Source organism: Staurois parvus, unplaced genomic scaffold, assembly GCF_062004578.1.
Source record: "Staurois parvus isolate SC_StPar_1 unplaced genomic scaffold, SC_StPar_1.0 ptg000004l, whole genome shotgun sequence".
NCBI classification, from domain to species: Eukaryota; Metazoa; Chordata; class Amphibia; order Anura; family Ranidae; genus Staurois; species Staurois parvus.
This window is the reverse complement of record NW_028317800.1, coordinates 5,082,711-5,108,750: the sequence shown is the minus strand read 5'-3', so window position 1 is coordinate 5,108,750 and position 26,040 is coordinate 5,082,711. Positions and strand designations below refer to the sequence as shown.

The 26,040-nt window shown below is 42.0% G+C and overlaps 1 protein-coding gene across 2 annotated transcripts in view; it reads left to right on the top strand.

The window, feature by feature from the left end:
* Positions 1 to 26,040, top strand: part of CEP120 (centrosomal protein 120) — a 150,152-nt gene that overhangs the window by 19,582 nt on the left and 104,530 nt on the right. For both annotated transcript variants that reach the window (XM_089675119.1, XM_089675035.1), the window contains exons 3-9: positions 10,454 to 10,568; positions 14,312 to 14,453; positions 16,236 to 16,378; positions 18,143 to 18,340; positions 21,185 to 21,409; positions 21,501 to 21,738; positions 23,008 to 23,185. In XM_089675119.1, the coding sequence (XP_089531245.1) occupies positions 10,454 to 10,568; positions 14,312 to 14,453; positions 16,236 to 16,378; positions 18,143 to 18,340; positions 21,185 to 21,409; positions 21,501 to 21,738; positions 23,008 to 23,185 (1,239 nt within the window). The remainder of the gene's footprint in view (positions 1 to 10,453; positions 10,569 to 14,311; positions 14,454 to 16,235; positions 16,379 to 18,142; positions 18,341 to 21,184; positions 21,410 to 21,500; positions 21,739 to 23,007; positions 23,186 to 26,040) is intronic.

Sequence of the window (26,040 nt, the reverse complement as noted above, 5' to 3'; positions counted from 1 at the left end):
GTACTGCAGGTGCAGTAGCTGATTGATAATTTCAAGTGATGCGACGCTAACGCTTCATGTTTTGATTATGTGAACAGCACTATGTGCTGTCCATATTATCAGGGGCATAGGAGTTTGAGAAGTTTGCCTTTTTAATACCAGTGTGAATAGGGCCTTTAGACTATGAATGCAGAGTTCTGGAGTGCGCTACTTACAGAGTGTAGAGATGGGTGTGCTATGTAAAGACTGCTGGTTTCGGTTGTGCACGGCTTACAGACTGTGGGGTTCAGGTGTGCGCGGTGTAGAGAGTGCAGAGTACACAAGATGTTTTCTGTGTTTACAAGTGACAGCAGAGGGTGAGGGCTGAAATAAAGCCCTGGGTGTAAGGACCATGTGACATGGCCTGGCGAGCCGGATTTGATGTTTAACATACAGTATGTGGTTTAGGTTGATGTGTACCTTAGATTGTACACCCCTTGAGGGTTAGGGACTGATGTGAATGTACAATATATATGTGAAGTGTTGCGTAAATTGACGGCGCTATATAAGTACCTGATATAAATGTGCAAGCATTTACCCTCCTTCTACCACTTACTGGAACGGCCTGACAGGCTGTTGGGAACAAGATGTCTCTCAGGGATTACTACTGTTGCCTGTGCATATAGTCAAATCTGTGGCTATCCTTGAAGCTTGCTATAATATTGTAGCTTTGTATGCCTGCACTATTATTACACTGCTCAAAAAAATTAAAGGAACACTTTCAAAACACAGCAGATCTCAATGGGGAAAAATATGCTGGATATCTATACTGAAATGGACTGGGTAACGTGTTAGGAACGTAAGCATGCCCCATTGTTTGATGGAAATGAAGATTATCAAATTTAAAGACACCCTGAAAATCAAAGTGAAAAAATTTATGCGGCAGGCTAATCTATTTTGCTGAAATTTATTGTAGCAACTCAAAAATGGTACTCAGCAGTGTGTATGGTCCCCATGTGTTTGTATGCATTCCTGACAACGTCAGGGTATGCTCCTAATGAGACAACAGATGGTGTCCTGGGGTATTTTCTCCAAGATCTGGACCAGGGCATCACTGAGCTCCTGGACAGTCTGAGGTGCAACCTGGTGGCGTTGGATGGATCGAAACATGATATCCCAGAGGGTTTTAGGTCAGGCGAGCGAGGGGACCACTCAATGGTATCAATTCCTTCATCCTCCAGGAACTGCCTGCATATTCTCGCCACATGAGGCTGGGCATTGTCGTGCACCAGGAGGAACCCAGGACCCACTGCACCAGTGTAGGGTCTGATAGTAGGTCCAAGGATTTCATCACAATACCTAATGGCAGTCGGGGTGCCATTGTCTAGCCCAGCAATGGGCAAACTACGGCCCGGCGGACCTTTTAATCCGGCCCGCGGAGAACGTGAGGGGAGCTAGGCTCCTCTCACAGTCCGCCCTGAAGACCGGTGTAGCATGAAAATCTGTCTCCTATGAGGATCTGTCCCCCTCGACGTATCTGCGCATGTGCCGGAGATCGCCTATCGGCTGCTAATGCCTGAAACTGGCACATGCGCAGATACGTCGAGGGGGACAGATCCTCATAGGAGACAGATTTTCATGCTACACCGGAACAGCGCGGGAATACGGCGAGAGGAACGCGCGGAGCAAAGGTAAGTGAATTGAAACAGGGGGGACTTGGGGACTTAATAGGGGGGATGAATTACTATAGGGGGGATGAATTACTATAGGGGGGATGAATTACTATAGGGGGGATGAATTACTATAGGGGGGATGAATTACTATATGGGGGGATGAATTACTATATGGGGGATGAATTACTATATGGGGGGATGAATTACTATATGGGGGATGAATTACTATGGGGGATGAATTACTATAGGGGGGATGAATTACTATGGTGGATGAATTACTATATGGGGGAATTAATTACTATGCTTACTATGGGGGAGTATTACTATACTTACTATGGATGACACATACACATCATTCATCTACTCTTGGTCCGGCCCCCGGGTCCAATATATGAACTCATTGCGGCCCTCAAGTCAAAAAGTTTTCCCACCCCTGGTCTAGCCTGTAGAGGTCTGTGCTTCCCTCCATGGATATGCCTCCTGTGACATTGTGGTGAAATGTCACAATGTAAAAAGGATATTTCGCCCAGGTTCCTCAACAAGGCAGGTTGAGGGGCTCCAGGGTGCTTTAAGTTGGAGGAAACTGTGTTTACAGTTTCCTCGGTTCTTTGCAAAACTCTGTTTGGGACTTGGAGCCTGGAGATTTCACAGTGATCTGGGTGGGAGGAAATCTCCAATCCTGGTACCAGGTTTTGGGCATGGCCAGGATACTGATTGTGTAGGTGTGTGTGGGTCTCTTCTAGAGTAAGGACCAGGGTTCTGGGCTCCACCCTCCCGAGGAGTCCATGTGGGTGCAAAGGAGCAGCATGGTGGCACAGTGTAGTCTGACAGAGCAGGCAGGGCCCAAGCCTGTGCGCTGGAGAAGCAGGAATGCTGTGAAAGAGCGGTAACCAAGGTACAGCGCTTGTATGTGAATGGTCAAGAGGACCGAGGCATAAAGCCTGAGCAGCGGCGTTGCTAAAGAGAGCCAGAAGGCTGAATCTTTTTCTTTTGCATTGATGGTGCATACCCCTGCGTGGGAAACCTATGTTTGTATGGATTTGTTTTCGTTTTCTTTAATAAAAGTGAGCCAACAAGCCTTTAAACAATTTCTGGTGTGGACTCTACTCACTAGTAAATGCTACCCTGAGCTAAATAACCCCTAAATATTACACTCCCCAGACCATCACTGACCCACCACCAAAACGGTCATGCTGAACGATGTTACAGGCAGCATAACATTCTCCACGGCTTCTTCACACCCGTATACATCTATAATTTAAAATACACCTATAATAATTATAGACCCCCACTGACACCAACGATGGGGCACCGTGCCCCCCACTGACACCAACGATGGGGCACCGTGCCCCCCACTGACACCAACGATGGGGCACCGTGCCCCCCACTGACACCAACGATGGGGCACCGTGCCCCCCACTGACACCAACGATGGGGCACCGTGCCTCCCACTGACACCAACGATGGGGCACCGTTCTTCCCCCTAATACCAAATGTGACCATGTTTATTCCCACCGACGACAGCAAAATGTCTACTCCCGCTGGTGTGTGTGTGGTGACCGCTTACTGTCAAAGTAAGCTCCTTCTGCCTAGACTGCATGGGTTTGTGCAGCAGTAGGGGCTTGTATATGTATTAGAGATTGTAAAACTGCCATTAGCTGGAAAATGTAACAAGGTTTCTTTAGGCCTTTTTCACATTATAAGTGCAGTAAAAATGATGGCAGATTTCACTTGCAGAGACACCAGTTTACATCAGTTTTCATGATGCGTGCTTCAAGTTTCATAGATTTTATACACGTCGCAGATTCCTGTGCAGAAAAAAATCTGCATGTGATACTAGTGTTGTGGTGTGAACAGTGCACATAGAAATACAGTTGCAAGAAAAAGTATGTGAACCCCTTGGGATTACATGGAGTTTTGCATGAATTGGGCATAAAATGTGCTCTGAACGTCATCTAAGTAACAACAATAGAAGAACACAGTCTGCTGAACATAATACTACACAAACATTAGATGTTGCCATGGTTTAATTGCACATAACATGTAAACATTCACAGTGCAGCGAGGAAAAAGTATGTGAGGCCCTAGCTTAATGACTTCTGTCAGAGCTGATTGGAACCAGGAGTGAGCCAACCTTGACTCCAATCAGTGTGATGATATTGGATGTGTTGCTGACAGCTATCCTGCCCTTAAACACACACCTGTTTTGGGTTTACTGGTTTCAAGAAGCACTGTCTGATGTGAACCATGCCTTGCAAAAAAGAGCTCTCAGATGACCTACGATCAAGAATTGTTGACTTGAATGAAGCTGGAAAGGGTTACAAAAGTATCTCCAAAAGCCTTGATGTTCATGTGTCCACGGTAAGACAGACTGTCTACAAATGGAGAAAGTTTAGCACTGTTGCTACTCTCCCTAGGCATGCTCGTCCTGTAAAAATGACTGCAAGAGCACAGCGCAGCATGCTGCATGAGGTAAAGAAGAATCCCAGAGTGTCAGCTAAAGACCTACAGAAATCTCTGGCACATGCTAACATTTTTGTTGACACATCTACAATAAGGAAAACATTAAACAAGAATGGAGTACATGGGAGGACACCACGGAGGAAGCCATTGCTGTCCAAAAAGAATATTGCAGCACGTTTGAAGTTTGCAAAAGAGCACCTGGATGTTCCACAGCACTACTGGCAACATATACTGTGGACAGATGAAACCAAGATTGAGTTGTTTGGGAAGAACACACAACACTATGTGTGGAGAAAAAAAGGCACAGCACACCAACATCAAAACGTCATCCCCACTGTAAAACATGGCGGAGGGAGCATCACGGTTTGGGGCTGCTTTGCTGCCTCAGGGCCTGGACGGATTGTTGTCATTGATGGAAAATGAATTCCAGAGTTTATCAAAACATTTTGCAGGAAAACATACGACCATCTGTCCGCCAACTGAAGCTCCGCAGAGGATGGGTGATGCAACAGGACAATGACCCAAAGCATACAAGTAATTCAACAAAACAATGGCTGCAACAGCACAGAATACGCCCTCTGGAGTGGTCCAGTCAGAGTCCTGACCTCAACCCGATTTGAAATGCTGTGGCATGACCTTAAGAGAGCGATTCACACCAGACATCCCAAGAATATTGCTACACTGAAACAGTTTTGTGAAGAGGAGTGGTCCAAAATGACTCCAGATCGTTGTGCAGGTCTGATCTGCAACTACAGGAAATGTTTGGTTGAGGTTATTGCTGCCAAAGGAGGGTCAACCAGTTATTAAGTCCAAAGGTTCACATACTTTTTCCTCCCTGCACTGTGAATGTTTACATGTTATGTGCAATTAAACCATGGCAATATCTAATGTTTGTGTAGTATTATGTTCAGCAGACTGTGTTCTTCTATTGTTGTGACTTAGATGACGTTCAGAACACATTTTATGCCCAATTCATGCAAAACTCCATGTAATCCCAAGGGGTTCACATACTTTTTCTTGCAACTGTATATTGCCAGAGGTGTGTTTTGGTGGGGGGGGGGGGGCAATTCCTTGGGATGTGCATGTGATCAGCCCTGTCCAGACAGAGGTACTGGGGTCCTGCAGCCACATCGGACAATCGGGGGAGAATAAAAACTCCTGTAAGCTTTAACCTGTGCTTTGTTGAACACTGATAGAAGTCACAAGACTGCTCTAGCTGCTGATGAGAAAATATATTTAGCAGTTTATATTTACTAAAATAATTGCATTTCCATGTTCTGTGTACTTTGGGAGACCAGATAAAGTTAACGAATGGGGTTTTACCTCCCACCAAACTGAAAATGTATATTAACCCTTACTGTTCTGAGCCCCCTATAAGGCTGTTTTCACATTGATGTGCTGTGGTTTACCTGCACCTCGAGTGCAGTGCATCTGTGCCTTTCCTGGATTAGCTGCACTTTGCCATAGACTTCTATTATATCCTGCAGGTGTGGTGCACTTTCTGAAATTGCATCAAAACTCCTGCATTCAGGAGTTTTGGTGCACTTTTAGAAAGTCCGCCAAACCCGCAGGAAATAGGCGTCTATGGCTAAGCACAGCAAACCCGCAGGAAAGCTGTAGGTACACTGCACAGCACCCAGGGTGTGGGTAGATCACAGAGCTTCAGTATGAGAGCAGCCCTATACTATTATGCCCAACGTATTGCTTCACACTGACCTGAAGATCTCTTCTTTCCTGCTGCTGACACCACTCTGGAGACTACTAGCCGGGATAAGAGGTGGAGTGTAGTTGGCATCACTCCTCATGGTACAGGATCCAACACTACAGAGGAGGCATTTGCTTATGTGGCTCTTGCTCCATACTACAGCTCCAACTTTACAAGTAATCCTTCTGCATTGCAGTCTGTTTGATGCTCTGGGATGGCGGGTCAGCAAGCCCAGATCGCTATCTACTGGTTGCGGATCCCCGTTTTGAAAGTGTAGTGGACAAAGGCCCACCGGGAAAGACCTGAGATCTTCCTTGTATTTAATGAAAGCAGTATTTTCAATACATTGGAACTATTTTTTTCTAAACCTCTCTGAAGGCTGATGACTCCTAAGGGAAATTGTTAGATCCTTGTTATGGTTATTCAGTTGATTATAGAGAACCAGAGCCAGATAGATGCAGAATCGTTTTTTTCTTGGGGAAAAGCACGAATAACATGCACCAGGTTAGATATTTTGAATGGTTTCTGAGAAATGTTATATTGAAGAAGGCATAAAGCCTTGTTTGGGTGATGCTGGTTTGTTAACCTGAATATTCTAGCATGCACCGAGTACCCTGCCCTATGCATTATTACCTTACCAGCAGATTTTTTGGTCTTTGGGGATTATTTTTGTAGAGTGAGCCTGATATCTTGGAGGGAATCACCCAGTTACCTCCAATATCCCTCCTAGTTTGTGCCTGCAACCACCACCCTGAGTATTCTATGCATTCTCTATACATTATGCTACCTTCTATCAGTTCAAGGGTCACCTTCAATCAACAGGAACATACAGTGTGGTGAAATAATAGATCGTGTCCAAGTTTTGCAACTAGCTTAAGCTTCAATTTTCAGTTATTGAGAAAAACAGGTCTTAATGCTTATATTGAAGGAAGGAATATATTTGGAGGGATATAAATCTGTTAATAAAAAAAAAAAAATTTTTTTTTTTTTTGCTAAACTAAATGCAGCCTATAATTTTTAATGAAAAATCTGTGTGCATATGCGCATTTGCACATGTCAGCACTTTTCCTATCAGATGGAGCCTAGTGTCATAGAACTAGAAACATGTATGTGCCCTATTCACTTAACAAACACCATTTGATTCTGAGAAAAAAACAATATACTGACTGCCAAGAAACTTCATTTGCCATGCACACTGTATCTGTTATTTACTTTAGTGATGCCAGAAGACTTAGGCAGGCCATACATGACTTTTTTTTTTTTTTAATCTAATCAGCAGGTTAAATGCTGGGGAAAAATGAGCTGATGATTTCACCATCCACATATTTGATGTGGATGGGGACATCCTTCCCACAGGACCTATTGTATTTTGCTGGTGGGGAGCCTTCTTTGCTGGCAGAATACAATGACAAATGTTGCCGTCTCTATAGCTGGCAGCACTGATCATTTGGGGAAAAACCCAACAGGCTGGTTGTACAGAAGTCGACTGATAGATCAACTTGTGTTCAACCAGCTAGCCCATACATAGATTGAAATTTGGCTGGTCCATACTGAACTGGCTGAATTTCGATCCATGTATGGCCGGCTTTATAGAAAACCTGTACTGAGTTGTAAAAGACATTGGTATATTCTTTCAAAATGCTAGTTGCTGGACCGTTATACAAATTCAGTAGCTTGATTGCTTTCTAATTCACCAAAAGCAACCAGACCACAAGTAAACCTCTTGATCAGCATTCTTGTTTCAGACTACTGTTTCATAATACAAATGCGACTGGGTCTGCATCACAACCAAGTAACTAGCATTCTCAAAATGACAATTCTGCATTGGTAGCCTCTCTATTTCTTTCATACATGTTTCCTTTCAATTTTTTTCTTTAAATAATGCTTGCTTTGCAAACACACAGGTTTCCATTCAGGAGAATTCTCTCCCCATGTCCCATAGGACAGGTTTAATAAACTTGTATCAAAGAAAGTACAGAATCCTCCTTGGAGATGGTCTTCTAATGTCGCATCAATAGGTTACCCTAAGAAATGTCAATAAGGATGTAAGAACTGATGATCAGTCTGTAGGTTATGAAGGCATCAACGTTACCTTGTTATATCTGTTATTCTCCAGATACATTAAGCTTGTTTTGTCAGAGCCCTTTTCATATGTAATTGCATGTAATCCATCTGCTATGTGATCTCCTTAGGGAAAAGTCATGTACCATATGTTGTCTCTTTATACGTGGATTATTGTGTTTGCTAAAAATACACTCAGTGCATTTTAACAAAACAATCATTGTCTTCATTGCTGAAACCTAGATAAAAGAATAAGAGACTCCTACATGCCGGGAACTTTGGTTGTCTATCGTTTTTTAAGCAGTTGCTGTACATGAGAGAGGCTCAGAACTTGCCTTCGTTTTCGACAATGCATCTAAGCCAGGGCTTGACAAAATTGCTTTGAATCTATTAGCCAGCTAAAAAAGTAAGAAGCCATTTTTTTTCCAACGACAAAACCCCTTCTCTTTATGTAGTCATGATGTGTATCTTTACAGATGTACAACACAGGGTACTCACATCTGCCATTACAAGAGCGCGCTCTCTCTGATTCCAATATCATGAATACATTCTCTCCATTTTCTACGGTGCCCAGCTCTATGCCATTACAACAGGGTAGCGCACCGCAAACCTGTTTTCCCCGCCCCCCCCCCATATACTACAGCCCCCCATTCTGTATAGACATATGTCCCTCTATATACCACAGCCCCCCCCTCCCTTTTCAATCTTGTATAGACCTATGACAACTGATACAGCACCCCCATCCTGTGTAAACCTATTCTACCCCCCTACATACCACAGCCCCTCGTCCTGCACAGACTTATGAGTCGCCCCTCTTTAGCACATCTCCCCAATTCTGTATAGACTTATGACCCCCCCAAACTTCTTGTATGGAAGTGACACCCTACATACCACAGCCCCAAAACTCAATAGACATATTATGCCCCTATATAATACAGCCCCCATCCTGCAGAGATGCGCGTAGGTCCACATATGGTCTATACGATGGAGGGGATGTGCAGGGGTTCTGTGTAGCCTCATTGGTGAGGGTGATCCACAGAACTAGCCATGCTGGGGTGACACGTCACATGGACAGACAGGAGGGCAGGCTGCGGGCGTTGGATATTTTCAATGGCTGTCAAAGTTTCCTGCTACGATGCTGAGGATGAAGGCTCTGATGTGACAGAGGTTGGCCAGGTCTCCTTGGTGCTCCCCAGCAGTGTAAACCAGCGGGGGGAGGAGGGGTTCCTCGCCTTGGGGAGTCTGGACCAGATTTCCTTCTAGATGTCTACTGCGGCGGGCGCGCAGTTGGTTGGCTCCGTTCTGTCAGCGTGTGGTCTGTAGCTCCAGATGGTCACTGTTTTTGGTTGGCCTTGCGCTTGCACGGTTACTTCTGCATGGTGTCTGTCACACCCCTCTTCTTGATGTTTTGGGTGGGCGATCAGGTTGTTACTATTGATGTTGGGGTCCGCCTTCCTCAGTGGCTCCTCTACACTGAAATTGAATTTTGGGGCTGGGTTTGGTCTGACTCTTGATCTCTGCCCACTACATGTGCGATGCTGCGGGACAAACACTGCAAGCAGGAACACGATCTCCAAGGCCTGCGGCTGCTTATTAGACTCGTCCATGTTCGCATCCGTGTCAGCGGCCAATGAACATCCTATTTTGCTCATCAGCTATCCTTATTGTTAGTATACTTTATGGCCCAAGACAATTCTTCTTCCTCCAATGTGGCCCAGGAAAGTCAAAAGGTTGGACACCTCTGCTTTAAAGAAGAATTCCGGGCAAAATTATTATATTCCCATGCAGTGGGGCTGCATGAGATGAGGATCGGGGGAATGGGTAAGTACAGCTTTTCCTTGAGCCCCTGGACAAAACAAGCACTTAAACAGTGGGGCTGCGCCAGCACTGCTTTGGAAAATTAAAAGTTTTGACCAGAATTCAGCTTTAAGGCTTCATGAACATGGGTGTATCAAAACACCTGTCTATGCTGGATCTTTCTGCTGGAAGCTGCCAGAAAAATCGAGAGTAAACAAAAAAACATGTTTTGGCTCCTAATTATTACTGTTTTACATGCTTATGGCTATACATACAGGCACATAGCTTCTCTCTGAATGCTGGCTTGGGTCTCTTTTTTTTTTTTTTTTTTTTTTTTTTTTTTTTTTTCCCAATGGCTAAAATGGAGCTGCATTCAGATACATGCCTTTTTAATAGCAGCATTTTTTCCTGCTTGTGTGAATGAGTCTTTATGTAATTCATCTGTGTATTTAACAGGTTTGCTTGAAGTAACGCTTTAAACTATAGTCTGGCTACTAAATATTTATTTCTGTACTAAGCTCCACTTTTTTTAAAATCACCAATAACAGGTAAATGGAGTTATATGTATGTGAGTGTTATACAGTATTCATTTAGGAACTTTAGTGAATCAAATTTGCAGACTTCAAAATGGTGAGTGACTAAATATCTATCAGATAATGGACATTTTTGTACTGAAATTGAAATAAACATTGTGTTTTTGTCATTTTGTAGGATAGCAGAGGTCTCTGATGTGTGTGGGTTTAAAATGTAGCTTAGGCAAAAATGTCCCTGTAACAATGCATTTTTGTTCTTGTAGGCTGCAACGAACACCAATCAAGCTGCAGTGCTTTGCTTTGGATACTTTAACGTCTGTAAAAGAATCAATTGGATATGTGGTTTTAGATTTAAGAGCGGCTCAGGAAATCAAACAAGTAATTATATTATCATTATTCAGTTTTAGATAATATTTCGTTTCAGCATTGTTTTCAACATAGGCATGTGGCCATGGCTTTTTTACAAAGTACCACACAAATTTAAGAATTGACCTTAAAGCAGAGCGTAACTGTATCTGGGCACCATAAACGAAAACGGCTTTTTAATTTTTAATGTTGAACACAAACTTCTGGTAATCACACGGTAACAGTGATCATCAATGTTATAAGCAATAACAGTGTAAAAAAAAAAAAAAAAATCCCCGATACCCTGATAAAGAACACCCCCCAAAGTAGTACAGTCACTATGGTGACACTGAACTACTCTTATGACAGTATGTAGAAAAAAAATTTAAAATGTTTAAAAATGTTTTTTTTTTTATCAAAGAGATAGTAAAATGCATTTTGGCTTAAATTTATGAAGAAAGGTTATTTATTTGCAACATTTTAAAACCAAAATTAAGAACGAGATGGGTTTTTTTTCTACAGTTTTTGGTATTTTTTTGTGTATATAGCAAAACGTAAAAAAAAAAACAGTGGTGATTAAATACCACCAAAAGAAAGCTCTATTTGAGTGAAAAAAATGATAAAACTTTCATTTGGGTAGTGTTGCATGACCAAGCAATTGCCAGTTAAATTAGCACAGTGCTGAATGACAAAAATGAAGGGGATAAAACCTTCCAGAGGTCAAGTGGTTAAACACAAAGAAATTGTAAGTGAACCCTAAAGCTAGAGGCATACACAAATAGGTTTTCGAATGAACGTCCGTACAAATACTCATTTGAACATTAGTACGAAAAGTCTCAATACATTTGACGGCTTGAGGAATGTCATCCAAAAGTAGTTTAAAATTTTGTTTTGCTTTTAACAATTGATTTTGGAACCAATAGACCAGCAAACAAAAAAAAAATACATACACTGTTAAAAATTTCCCATCCTGTTCCTTCTAATTTTCTTTGCAGTGGAAAACAAACATCAGCTTGACCCTACCAATAAGGAGAAAATCAAATGAACGTTCTTAAAATTGGAATTTTTGAACAAAATCTACTAGTGTATACCCAGCTTAAGTCAGACCTTCATTCAAAGGAGGAGGGGGGGGGGGGGGGGCAGGCCTAGTGGCATATCATTGGGAAGCAAGCCAGCTGAGCCTGGCAGAGATGGTAATCTGCTGTTGACGGCACAAAGAACATGGCAGTGTGGGACCCGATCAGTGGCAGAAGAGGGTTCTGCAGGACAATGCTGGATCTGCTGAGTGGGTGAGTATATTAAAGTGGAGCTCCACCCAAAAGGGGAAGTTCCGCTTTAAGGACTGCTCCCCCGCTCCCCATTAAGGATTGGCACCTTTGGGGGGCGGGGGGGGGAGCGGGTACCCGAATTTGACAGGTACTCGCTCCCACTGCCGGTCCAATCGCCTAGGTGATCAGAAGCGGAAGGTGTCCTCCCTCCCTGTAGTCTTTTGGGACACGAGACAGGTCCCAGAAGACTATAGGACCATTCATGAAGCGCAGCGCTACTCGTGCATGCGCAGTGGGTACCCGACTGTGAAGCCGCAAGCTGTCACAGCCGGGTGCCCACACTGAAGATGCCGGCCTCCTGGAATACAGGACGGATGGTGAAACGGGCTGCAGGGGAAACACCACGGGACTGAGGGACAGGTAAGTGGCTGTTTTTTAAAAGTCAGCAGCTACAGTTTTTGTCGCTTCTGACTTTTATTTTTTGACAGCGTGAGTGGAACTCCACTTTAACTTTGCAGAACTTGCAACAAGGTAAGCAGGAGTTAGAAAGAAAAAAAAAAGAAAGGGGGGGATCCACTTTAAGGCCCCATTCACACTAGCAAATGGGGCCATTTGTGATTAGCTGCTGAAGACCCAGTGGGGTTTCCCCTGTGACGTAGATGTGTGTGGGAAGCTCAATTAAAATTAGGGAGAGGCTGACAGTTCCCACAGTTATTTGTGGCCGATTGCATGTAAACGCTCATGCAGCAATTATTTGTGAATAATCGGCCCTGGACACTGACTGTCTGCATTCAGGGATGATCATCCACAGGTAATTGCTGCATGTAATCATTTAGCAATCTGTAATATTTATTAGAGATGAACATTAATCGAAACGCTCTCACGTTCTTTGAATGACACCGCTCTTCTGATTCTTGACAATAACTTTATAGCGCCACCATTCAGTGGTAGGCAGGTATGGAAGCATTACAGTGTATTTAAACCAATGAGGTTAACTGTAATAAACTGCAGCTTACAAGTCCTTAGATGTGGTGGCTGCAATTGTTTTTTTCTTTTTTACAGGTGAAGAACATTTTCTTCAAGTATAGAAAAATACATGTTTGTTTTGCCAGATATCTAATATACAGGCAACTCCTGTGAACTGAACTAAAATCTCAAACAAAGTTAATCAACTTGCTTAGCTATCTTATGTGAACTTACACCCATGTTATAAAAATGAGGAGGAGGAGAGGAGTTCTGTAGTCCTAGAGTTCTACCTGCCCTAGGATGACAGTGCTGCTTCTCGATAGAGTATGGTGAGTTAGTGTTGTCATCCTACGACAGGAAGTGTTTTACGGCAGGATCACCAAAAGGAAAGCATAAAAAAATAACTCATTCAGTCACTATTCACATCTAAAGACACTGACCTGCAATATATTACATTTTTTGGTTTGTGTCTAAATATACTTAGTGTTACTAAATCCACAACAGTAAGATCAGTCTGTGTATGCAGGAAAGCATGCTTGATATACTGACTGTGGAACCTAAGGGGTTCATCCTCTGCATTGTTTAAAAACTATGTTTGATCCTGACTTCTCTGATCCTCCTCTTCTTCCAGTGCCCCCCTTTTATCTCCTGATAAGATATATCAAGTGGAGACACTCTGCACATGCTTAGTTTTGGTGTGTATTTCTAGAGTTTTTTTTCTTTGGACAGTGCATGTGATCAGCACTGTTCAGACAGAGGTTAGGGGTTCTGCATCCTCCTAGAGCAGAAAGAAAACTCCTACAAACTTTAACCAGTGCTCTGCTGGACACTGATGGAAGTCACAAGACTGCTCTAACTGCTCATGAGAAGGTATTTAGCAGTTTATATTTACTAAAATAATTGCATTTCTATGTTCTGTGTACTGTGGGAGACCAGATATAGTGAATACAGGGTCCTGGGTTTAGTAACACTTGAAATTACTTAGGAATTTCTCATCTATATCTTGGGTATGCCAATGGCATGATGTATGCCTTTTCAAACCTTTGTAGGGTGTTTCATCCTTTTTTCTTTTGGTCTTTTTTTATATTATTTACATTGAATATCCTGTGTGTAGCATATATTAATTAGCAAATATGTGACCATTTTGTTTCCACTCTCATTGGTGTGTTGTGTGTTTTGTTTTTTTTTTTCTATTTAATACTATTTTTGAGATATTGCCACCGGAGGTGTCCCTAATTCCAGGCTAAGTAGTACATAACTTTCTCCAACCCTGAGTCCGTAGTCTGTAAGAATATTAAAGTCCAATTCCCTTTCCAGTAGTATCTGTTTCTGTTGTAGAAGTGGTGGAATACGGTCTTCGTTCTTGTCTTTGTTAAATGATGATACTCTGTTGAAGTGTAATAGTTTTCCCACCTTGTCTACTTTCTTTATTGAATACTCTGTTCTTAAGCATTTGAATCATATTGTTTTTATTTTGTGTATATAAAATGCATAAATGGTTGTACTAATGCAAGTACTTATTAGCCTTTTGTTTTAACACAGGCTCCAAAATGGTATTCTTTGTTAAGCAGCAAATACACAAAATTTAAGCCAGAAGTGCAGATTAACATTGGGTTGGAAACTGACACCAAGCCTGCAGCGGAGACCTTTAAAGCTAAAGAGGCTCCTCCTCGAAGCAGTAAAGGTACAATTTTATTTAAATGTTTTTCTTTTTTTGTCTTGAGTAAGTTGGTAGAGGGTAAACTAGAGTTTTTGCCGCGTTATTCTCCTCTTTGTACATGGTGATATTTCCTCGCTTCTTATAGGGTCGATAAGAGTGAAAGTGAGGAGAGATCCAATAGGGAAACATTTAAAGTACCCTCACAGTAAGATAGAAGATGCACATTTGCAATTCATTACTTTACGTTGACTTGTATCATGTAGTGGGTTGGTAGGCAGCCCATCCCTTTTAAATGAACTGCCAGTGTACCACAATGGATAGTTTAATACATACGCATCTTTTTGCTTTAACCCTTTTGCTGCCAGGGCCGTTTTATGCCTTTTTTTTTATACATGTTTAAAAAATTATTTTAGGCCTGAAGATTACACAAAACCCCCAAAACATTTATATTCTCTGAAAGCAGACACCCTAGAGAATAAAATAGTAGTAGTTCCAATTTTGTATGTCACACAATATTACCGCAAAAGTTCAGTAAAAAACACACTAAAGTGTATTGCAATCAGTATTTTCATGCTCAGGTGCCCCCGACTTGTGCGTTTACGTTTGTACGTGCATGCATGTGGGGGTGGGGGGTTCTCAATGTTTTTTGGGGTTGAATGCTATGTGCTTGTAGCTTAAAAAATATTTTCTTTTAATTGCAAAAACTTTTATTTCATTACATAGGGGACAAAGTCCCCTATTTGATGATTTTTAGGTTACAGGTCTTTTTAAGGAGACATGCAGGGTCTGAAAGCTGGGCTTCACTGAATGTTTTGCAAAGAAGATCGTCATACACATTGCTTTCCAGGTCATAGCAAGAAGGGGTGGAGAGAGGATGTGTGTCCTCTCTCCCCTTCACTTGCCATGTCAGCCTTGGGCCCACAGATGGGCAAACAGAGCCCAGAAGACATGGCGGAGGCATGTGCGTGCATGGGGGGGGCTGGCAGTGAAAGGGGTTAAAGCAGCACAGAAAACAAAGCTATGTCACATTTGTTTGCTGTGGTGTGCTGAGACACAGGGGGTCGTGCTATTGGTCAGGTGCATTGGGGTGCCATTCATAATGACACTGCACTATGTATCATGCATTACTATGAGGGAGATTTACCTAAACTGGAGCACTCCGAATCTGGTGCAGCTGTGCATCGTACCAAATCGGCTTCTAACTTCAGCTTGTTCAATTAGGCTTTGACAACAAACCCAGAAGCTGATTGGTTACTATGCGCAGCTGCACCAGATACTGTGTGCACCAGTTTTAGTAAATCTCCTCCTGTGTGCTGCAATAAAAAGTCACTTTTTACATGTGTTACCACAACATACAAATGTGAATCCAACCTAAGAATGAAAGGGTTAGAATCTGCCAGGTTTTTTGGCTGTCTTGTATCCGGAAGTATTTTCCCCTCACTTTCTGCCCAGGTAATTAGAGACACAGATGAAAAACCGACAGAGATCAAAACAACGTTTAATGAGCAATTTGGAAATTAGGTATTCAATATATGCAGAACAAGATTTTCGGATACAGATGGGAGAGACTGACACTGTGCATTGCAGGATTCCACACAGCAAAACAAATAAACCTGTATGCTATGCACAAAAGACACATGCTTGGCTTCTCTATGGAAATTGAACTGGCATGATGTTTGAATTTTTATTCCAAAGGCCCCATTTGGATACCTGACACAGCAGAAGCTTAGAAAAGACACGTTGATAGCCTAGATGTTGTGTTATTACCTTTTTTAAAGACTACATTTTTTTTATTTCAATTTTCAGTGTCACATGGTAATCTTGACCCTAAGAGTCTTGTACCCATTTTAAATGAAGCAGAGAGCTACCATCAGATTGGACCTGTGGAACATTGTAAGGACTACTTTGTTTTGTCCGTAACCATTGCCTTTGCCACACAACTGGAGCAGGTAAGAATGGTCGTGTACTATCCATCCCATGCCTGGTATTTTTCAAAGCTGCAGTTTCAAAATTGGTGCCCAGCAAATTGGGGAATGTTTGAAGAAGAAGAAACCCATCTTTGAGTCAAACAAAAATAAATGTTCTATTAGTAATGTTACCACAGCTGTCCAAATGTGTCATAACCAAAGCAGGTTGATCTACCTGGTTTATGCTGTTCTCAGGAGAAGTAGGTTGACTTGGACATGTTTTGAGCCTACTTTATCTACTCCATTTTACTTGTCCTAATCTATGTTCTTTTCTACTGTGTCTTGTAGTTTGACAAACCCAAAAAAGTTGTTGGTCTCATTTGTTAACAAAAGGGTGGTCAATCAAAGCAGCCAATTAGACTACACTATATTGCAAAAAGTATTGGGCCAGCCCTCCAAATCATTGGATTCAGGTGTTCCAATCACCTCCATGGCCACAGGTGTATAAAATCAAGCACCTAGACATGCAGACTGCTTCTTCAAACATTTGTGAAAGAATGGGTCGCTCTCAGGAGCTCAGCGAATTCAAACGTGGTACCATGATAGGCTGTGCAATAAGTCCATCTGTGAAATTTCCTTGCTACTAAATCTTCCATGGTCAACTGTTAGTGGTAACATAACAAAGTGGAAGCAACTGGGAACAACAGCAACTCAGCCATGAAGTGGTAGGCCATGTAAAATGACAGAGCTGGGTCAGTGGATGCTGAAGCACACAGTGCGCAGAATTTTCTAACTGTCTGCAAAGTCAGTAATCACAGACCTCCAAACTGTGTGGCTTCAGATTAGCACAACAGTGCAAAGAGAGCTTCAAGGAATGGGTTTCCATGGCCGAGCAGCTGCATCCAAGCCTTACATCATCAAGTGCAGTGTATAACGTCGGATATAGTGGTGTAAAGCATGCCACCACTGGACTCTAGAGCAGTGGAGTAATGCATCCTATTTCTCTGTCTGGCAATCCGATGGACTTGTCTGGGTTTGGCAAGTTGCCAGAGAACGGTACTTGCCTGACTGCATTGTGCCAAGTGTAAAGTTTGGTGGAGGGGGGATTATGGTGCTGGTTTGTTTTTCAGAGGTTGGGCTTTGTCCCTCCATTCCAGTGAAGGGAACTCTTAAGGCATCAGCATACCAAGACATTTTGGACAATTTCATGCACCCAACTTTGTGGGAACAGTTTGGGGATGGCCTCTACCTGTTCCAACATGACTGTGCACCAGTACACAAAGCAAGGTCCATAAAGACATGGATGAGACGGTTTTGGGTGGAGGAAATTGACTGGCCTGCACAGAGTCCTGACCTCAACCCAATAGAACACCTTTGGGATGAATTAGAATGGAGAGTGCGAGCCACGCCTTCTCATCTGACATCAGTGCCTGACCTCAAAAATGCACTTCTGAAAGAATGGTCAAACATTCCCATAGACACACTCCTAAACCTTGTGGACAGCCTTCCCAGAAGAGTTGAAGCTGTTATAGCTGCAAAGGGTGGGCTAACTCAATATTGAACCATACGGACGAAGACTGGGATGCCATTAAAGTTCATGTGCGTGTAAAGGCAGGCGTCCCAATACTTTTGGCAATATAGTGTATATTAACAGTCGTATTGTAAGATTACTGAATTTTGCATGTGATCATCATGGCTCTGATGATGGTATTTTTCAGTAAGACTTTTTCTGTTTTTAATGTTGTAATTTAATTCTTGTGAGATTATGTTTTGTGTTTATCTAATATTCTTACATCCCATCTACAGTTAATTCCTAGCACTTTAAGACTTCCTGAACCCCATTCAGAATTTTTCTTCTACTATTCCTTGCTGGGAAATGATGTCACCAATGAACCATTTACAGACCTGGTCAATCCAGATTTTGAGCCAGAGAGAGCCTCTGTCAGAATCCGTAGTAACACTGAAGTGCTCTGCCTTTATCTTTCTGTTCAGCCTAAACTTCAAGTAAGACTCCCTATTTAATCCATTAGGTTTCATGATGGAGTGCTGTTTGTCATATTGTATACTTCTGTTTTCTTCACTTTAGCATTGACAAATCTCACACGTGCTAAACAACCCACAATGGTCAAGGTGCATGTCCTGGATTTTTAAATGAGCTGCTATGGCCAACACGACCAGGCAATAATTGTGCATAACAACACAATAGTTATACATAAAGCTCAGAGTATTCTCCTTGAAAACACCGATAGCAGAAGGGGACAAATTACAACCTATTCTCATATGATAGAATGCAAGGGAAACCAATTTTAATATAGTGTTCTGTGGTCTGGTGCATGCAATGCTTGGGTTAGTTCAACATAAAGTCAACAAATGCAGTTGTGTACTGTTTGGCTTAGCAAATCTTTTATGTTTAGTGGCTTGTAGGTGGGTTATGCCATTCACCAAGAGGCCACTTTTGAATGCCCAACTCCAGAGATTTTGGAGAGTTTAGCTGTCTGATGAAAAGACAGCAGTCATTGTCTTTTGCATCATTACAACCAAAAAGGGATAAGCCGCTTTCTTTCTTGTTCTTTGAGAGACACAGGAATTCAGAGACTGATGGGTTATACTGCCATCTATAGAAGGGTAGGATACTGGCAAATAAAAAAAAAAAAAATAATTTAGGCTAACCTAGTATAATCCCGCCTGCTCCAAGCATACCTTGTGTTTTTTTGCTGACGTCCTAGAAGGATGGATGTGGAAATGTAGAAAGTTTAAACTTTTTCTAGCTACCATTTTTATTCTTCAGTCAAGATCCCTATACATCACTGCTGAACTGGTCCCTATATGTAGCTATTACTGCACAGATTAGCAGATCTCGATTTGAGTCTAGCAGATCTCTTGGAGCAGGAAATCATTGCCCCAGTCCCTGGAACAGTTTCCAGGGCTCTTCTTTGACACTTGCACAGTTCACAAACCAAAAGGATTCCTCTGCCACATTCTGAATCTTAAAGGCCCTAAAGATTCAGGCCCAGAATTTCTGCATCAATTAATCAGGTCTGTCATAGCCTTCCTTCATCAAGGCGATGTACCTCCCATGCCTCCATTTTTCTAGTGCATCATTGACTGCTTTGCATTGATCTGGGTTCTTTGCACTTCCAGTTTTTGGTCCTGCAAGTTTGGCCTATCTTCTGCAGTTCGGGTATTGACCAAGGTGCTAGCTTCGGTGCCAGCCCTATTGTTCTCCCATGGTATCCCATTGTTGGATACCTAGATGACCTTCTGCTGAGGGAGTAGTCAGCACAGTTTCTGACAGACAAAATAGTTCAGACTGTCAAATCTTTGCAGGGGTTTGGTGAAGATCGTGAACCTTCTCAACCCAGTGCTGGAACTTACCAGTCACTTGGAATTTCTGCATCTAATCCTTAACACAGCTCAAGCCAGAGTTTTCCTTCCCTTTGAGAAACTTCAAACTCTGCTACCAGACTCTGACTCTTCAATCTAAGAGTCATCTTATTCTTTACTTTTGCATGAGAAAGGCCCAGTTCTGCTCAAGATCTCTAAACCCAGCATCCTGTTGTCATGAGACAATTCAGTCCAGTTCTTGGACAGATAGATTTGCCTGGCACTGAAGACCAGTATATCCCTGGCTTGGTGACTCATGAATCCTGCTCTGGAGTCAACTACCTCCTTCCTTCCTTCCAATGTCTTGAAAGATCCTCATGACAAATGCCAGCTTGTCGGGCTGGGGGAGGACACCTTGTAAGTGCATGGGACTTGAACACTGGAGAAATCACATCTCCCAGTTAAAATTCTGTACCTTTTGTGATCTGGTTGTCTTTGGCAGTACTTCACATTCCAATCTTGTTTACACTACTGGTGTGGATAATTGGCAGCAGACTTCCTAAGCCAACAGCTTCTGGACCTGGGTGCTGGAAGTGTGTTTTTTGGCCTCCAAGAGCAACAACAAACTGAACAGGTTTGTCTTAAGATTAGGGGATCCTTTAGCAGAAGCAGTGTCTTCTTTGGTGACTTTGTGGCATCCCCGCAGCCTGTTCTACTCCTTTCCTCCCCTATATATGCGATGGAGGGCATTTTGGTGATCCTCTCTCCTCTGGACAAGACCAGGTGGATCTGGTACTCCAACTTGATCAGACTGCTAGGGGGATGCTTTGTGGCCTCTTCTAGATTGTCCAGTCTCAAGAACCAGTTTTCCACCCTGCTTCTTGACTGTTCATGAAACACAGAGGCATCTGTGAATTAGTGATTCTTAAAGTGGAATTCCAACTTCATCCTAACTACTCTTAAAACTGCCCCCTCCTCTCTCCTAACACCTATGTGTTACACCTACAGTTTTTGTAGCTGCCGACTTTTAATAAACACAAAAATGTCTGGAGCTCCTCCTTTTAAGTTTCTGTCTCGTTAAGGAACAGTGTAGATATAAATTGCTTCCTGTAGTGCTGGGTGGAAATATCTGTTTGCCAATGAAAATAAAATAAAATCATTTTGCATATTAGTCAGAATATAGTATGGAAACCACCAGCATTTTAGCTTGCAATGCACTATTACCATCACAAAATCAAATTTGGTAATACCAGTAAAAGATTTGATAGAATGGACAAGACTTAAATTATTCTGACTTTTACATATTCCTGTGTTTGGTATTTGGGAGAATTCCTCTTATCTTCTCCTCATGACAGTAGTCAACAGGACAGTGGGGAAGAGGAAATCTCCCTAATGGATGTACAGTCTTCCATATAAAGGATTTGCCTTCTTCATCATTTTATCCAAGACTTATAGTCTGCTGCTTATACTTGATTATATTTTAAAATGTTTTCTCTTTTGTTTTGTTCCCCCCCCTCCCCCAAGATTCATTTATGTTGTGGCGATCAGTCTCTTGGCAGTACAGATATTCCTTTGACAGGACTGCTAAAGAAGGCCAGCACAGAAATAGAGCACCACCCAGTAGTTGTTGAAGGTGCTTTCATTCTCACTCCACCTAATAGGACCAAGCAGAACATGGTATCTGTGCCAGTGGAAAGTTCCCCAACAATTGGGGTATCTATAAGTCTCCAAAAGCAGGCCAGCCTACAGGTAATTGGTCCTAGGTGGTGTACTTTGATTATTAATTTGGAAAAATAATGCTGTTGTACATATTTTAAATATGTCCTTATTTGTTACTTAGTCTTCACACCATTTTAATGAAATGAGTGAAAGTGTTGTGGCGAGGAAAGACCCATCGACACCTCAAAAGAACACAAAAGATGGGCCATCTCAGCCTATATTTAGTGATTCCCCTCCAACCAAAGATGAAGACACCGACAATGATATGGAAAGCTTAAAGTCTGTCCAAGCAGAGGCAGCTCCTTCTCAGCCACAGACCAGGCCAGAGTTTACAGCACCATTTGAGTTTCCTTTTCCTGGTAATTGATTCTTATTGTTGTATATTCTGTGAATTTGCTGTCTCACAAATAATAATTTATGGGGACTTTAGTTTGAATGAGATGCTGTGCCTGAAGTTGTAAATATTTAAAACAAAAGCTTGCTGAGAGAAATATAGATGCTGCTATTGCTTACCTGCTTTGAAAATGCAATTTTTCTGGCTGTCAGGTTGAGCCAGAGTTCTGTCTGAGAACAAACTACTCCAACGCTCAAAAGGAGAGTCCCCAGACCAAGATAATGCGTGTGATCTATATTTCCTCTGGAACAATGCCTCAGTGGTTCAGCCCTCTCCAGACAGGGGTATCCAATCCATATACTGCAAAAGAACAGACAGGGGGCGTAAACCAAATAGCTGATTGAATACTCACAAAGGACAGGAGTAACATGCATAACAATCTCCAATGGTCAACCAGTGTGGCAACAGGTGACCAAACTGTTAGCAAGCTGATGCGTTTCAGGGACACATCCCCTTCCTCAGTTGCCACACTGGTTGATCATCAGATTGTTGTTATGCATGTTACTCTCCATTGTCCTTGTGAGTATTCAATCAGCTATATGGTTCCTTTTATTAAATCTTAGGTAATGCACTGTGTGTTTGCGCCCCCTGTGTGTTCTTTTTCAGAGTACTGTCCGACCTGTTACAGGTATACAGATCAGAATTATGGCCTCTCCTGTTCCAGATCATGTGACTTGTTAATGTCATCGTGCATGATTAAAAAAGTACTGAAGCCCAAAGCAATGTTGTTAGCATTTTCAGAAGGTGAGCAATGACAGCATTGCATGCATTTGTCAGTAGAAGTTTCCTTTACTGCACACTGTCCATTAACTCCATGATCGCATTATATGCTACAGTTAAAATGGTGCTAAAAGTGTCACTCTTACTTTCTATAACAATTCTGTTTGACTTTGAGACTTTCAGTATGCTGAAGTGGAGGGGAGATGGCCAGTCGTCCACTATCAGAGTTCATTCTGTCCATTATTTTGTCTTCAGAAACTATTGACTTCTTTTTTACAGTACCATGCCAGTTTAAAGAGTCATTAATTAAAGTAGACCTCTTACAAACCTGAACAATTCAGACTGAGCATATGATGAAACCTTTTATTGAAAATTCTCAGTGTAAACTTTCTTGACAAACAGGATTTAGTTTTACATCTGATTCTTTTACACAACCATTGGATGAAATAACCTATGATGAAAATTTTGAGTGATTCCATTATGTTGGTATTAAGGGTTCTGTTTTTCATCTCAGGTGCTCAGTCCCCACCACCTCCACCACAGAATGCTCCAGAAGCTGTCCGGAGTCTTTCTGAATCTACTTCTGGACAGAAGATAGCAGTTCCACCAGCAGCACACCATTTCTGCTTCTCGCTTGACCTTCGAAGTATCCATAATGTTGATGTTGGGTTCCCTGTAAACTGCATACTAAGGTTCTAACACTTACATATTGTATCCTACTACACAGAGCCGCTAAGGGGAATATCTGTGCAGATTAAAATATGGGACTCCCATTACTGAACTTTTTGTGAAAATTCTTTCTCTGAAAGAATTTAAAACCAAAAGCAAACATTTTATTATATTGCAGTTTACCAATTCTTAGATGTGGTTTCCATTTTTAGGTTTTTCTTTTCTTTATTTTTACCTGGTGATGCAGACAGTCTGTTTTTCAACAGAACAAGTTGTCCTGTAGATGTAGCGGTTAGAGAGACAAACCAGTTAACACTGAAATGGGTGCTTACCATGCTTAGCTACTATTCATTTATGTAAAACCTCTGTCCCAAAAGGAAAAAAACATGTTGCTGTACCTCTTTTATTAAGTGTGTTCTGGAGTTTGGCCTCAATTTGTTAGTGTATCTAAAATTGCTAGTACATCTAACACTCCACTCCCCCCCACATTAACAATGCTGCTGTCCAAAGGTGTCTGTGTTGCTCCCTCATCCAGAGGTGGAAGCATTCTAAGGCAGGGATTGTGTTATTAGCCAAATCACCAGGTGAAAACCAAGGGGAACAAAAGTAAACAAATGCAGCCACTACGTCTAAGGATTGGTAAACTGCAATTTGTTACATTTTTGATTTGGGGTTTATACCACTTTATGGCCTTTATGAAACTCTAACCCAGAATAAGTTTGCAACTTAGAAAGTCAAAGTGAAGTCAGGGCTCCAAATTCACACCTTTGTGCCAAGTCAATGACTTTGAGTACGGATGCAATTGGTTCAGTGTGATGGCCAGGAAGCTAGTATTTTTGGGCTAAAACAAAGGGGCAAACATAAGCAGCCTCTGTTCTTCCTCAATGTCTGTTTCCTTTTTCTCACATCTATCGTTTAATTTAAATGGTTTGCATCTCTCTTGTTCTAAATACCAGGGCAGACCTGCTGATCAAACTTTGTACTCACTTCTCTGCTTTAGGTGCCCTGCAGCACTTCCACCAGTAAGCTGGATTTATACAGCAGTCAGGTATTGTGGGTATCACATGGGAGAACTCCCCCAGTGATGATTGCTAATCACAGTCTGCCCATATATATTTGGGGTTAAAGTATAGCTAAAGCTTAGCTTGCTATTTTTTTTTTGTTGGATAAAGTAGGTAATGGTTAACACCCCTGTCATTATTTTTTTTTATTACTATCTGCTCCTTGAAGCACAACAGGCAGTGTGAGGAGATCTCTCCAAAGGAAGGGATATCTATTCTTAGGCTACATTCATAGGGCTGATGCTGGTGAGAATCTTGATGGCGGTTCTAAACATTGCCTGCACACGGGGGGAGATTTACTAAAGCTGGTTCTCTCAGAATCTGGTACATCTGTGCATGGTAGCCAATCCGCTTCTAACCTCAGCTTGTTCAATTTAAGCTTTAGCAACAAGGCTCCTTTCACATGGGCGTTCTGTCTGTTTTTCATCTGTCCATTTATGGATGAAAAACGGACACCCATATATTTCTATGGACTAGCGGATGTAAACGGATGATCATCTGTTTACATCCATTAATGTCCACATCCATTAACATCTGTTTTTGAAGGGAAGAAAACCCTATTTTTCTTCCCTAAAAAGAAAACCGGAACGGACGGAAAACAGATGTAAACGGACATATGGTCCAATTTTGCATTGGTAAAGGATGTTCAAAAACGAATGTAAACTGATGAAAAACAGATGCAAAACTGACGTAAACGGATGAAAAACAGATGTGAACTGATACATATTTTCTTGGAAAAAATGTGACTGAACTGATGAAAAAAACGGATCGCCCTTGTGAAAGGACCCTAAGGGCTCATGTACACTGCAGCTGATAAACTCACGTTTAGGAGCTGTTCAGCGTTTTTTTTCAGGGTGAACTCACCCTAATGTTTTCCTATGTGTCCATGTACACATCTTCGTTTACAGTCGTTTACAGGCATTTGAGTTTACAGTTGTTTCTTTCAACACAGAAAACTTGAGTTCAGCAGTCTTATCAGAGTTTAAACTGCAAAACGCTTGTAAACACGGCAAATTGCATTTATAAGCATTTGCGTTTGAAATTTTTTTTGACTCTTCCAGTTCCCGATGCTGTCCAGAGCCTTTTTGCATCATGAAAAATGCATGCAAAGCGTTTTCAAGGTACTCAAATGGACAAAACACTGAACGCAGGATGTTCCTACCAAGCTTGTCACACATGGTAATGAGCAATTCACACCTCAGACCTCTGACACCCTTGGAAACAAAAGATATGTTAATGACCATTCATACCTCAAATTCCTCATGAAGACCCCTGCCAGGTGGCCTTAATGACTTACTCCACCAGACACCTTCCCACCATTGGAAACAAAAGCAATGTTAATGAGCAACTCACACCTAAGCTATTCTCAACACATACTGCTCTCTCTGCTTCTACTCTGCGTATTTCTCTGAAACAGTCTGAAATAGTTAATAATTTACCACTTTTCAGTGCATTCTGGGCATTTGGGAGGTTCTTGTGTGCTTATCTTTAAAAACGCTTCTAAAAGCAAATGCTCATAAATGCATTATGCAGACGTGGCTAAACAGTTTTTTTTAACCTGCGTTTTCCAGCAGTCAGTTTCCATCGTTCAGTAGTGTCCTGTGTACATGGGGCTTAAGCCCTCAGTCACATCAAAGCCATTTTTGAAATCGTATGACTTACAGTAAAGTCGCACGATTTCAAAATCAGGTTACCTGCTGATTTCAGTTGCGATTTGAAAGACGTCTGACACAGATGTCTATGCAAATCGCAACAAAAGTAATGCATGCACTACTTTAGAAATCGGTGTGGCTCTGACCAAATCGGAACCGCACCGA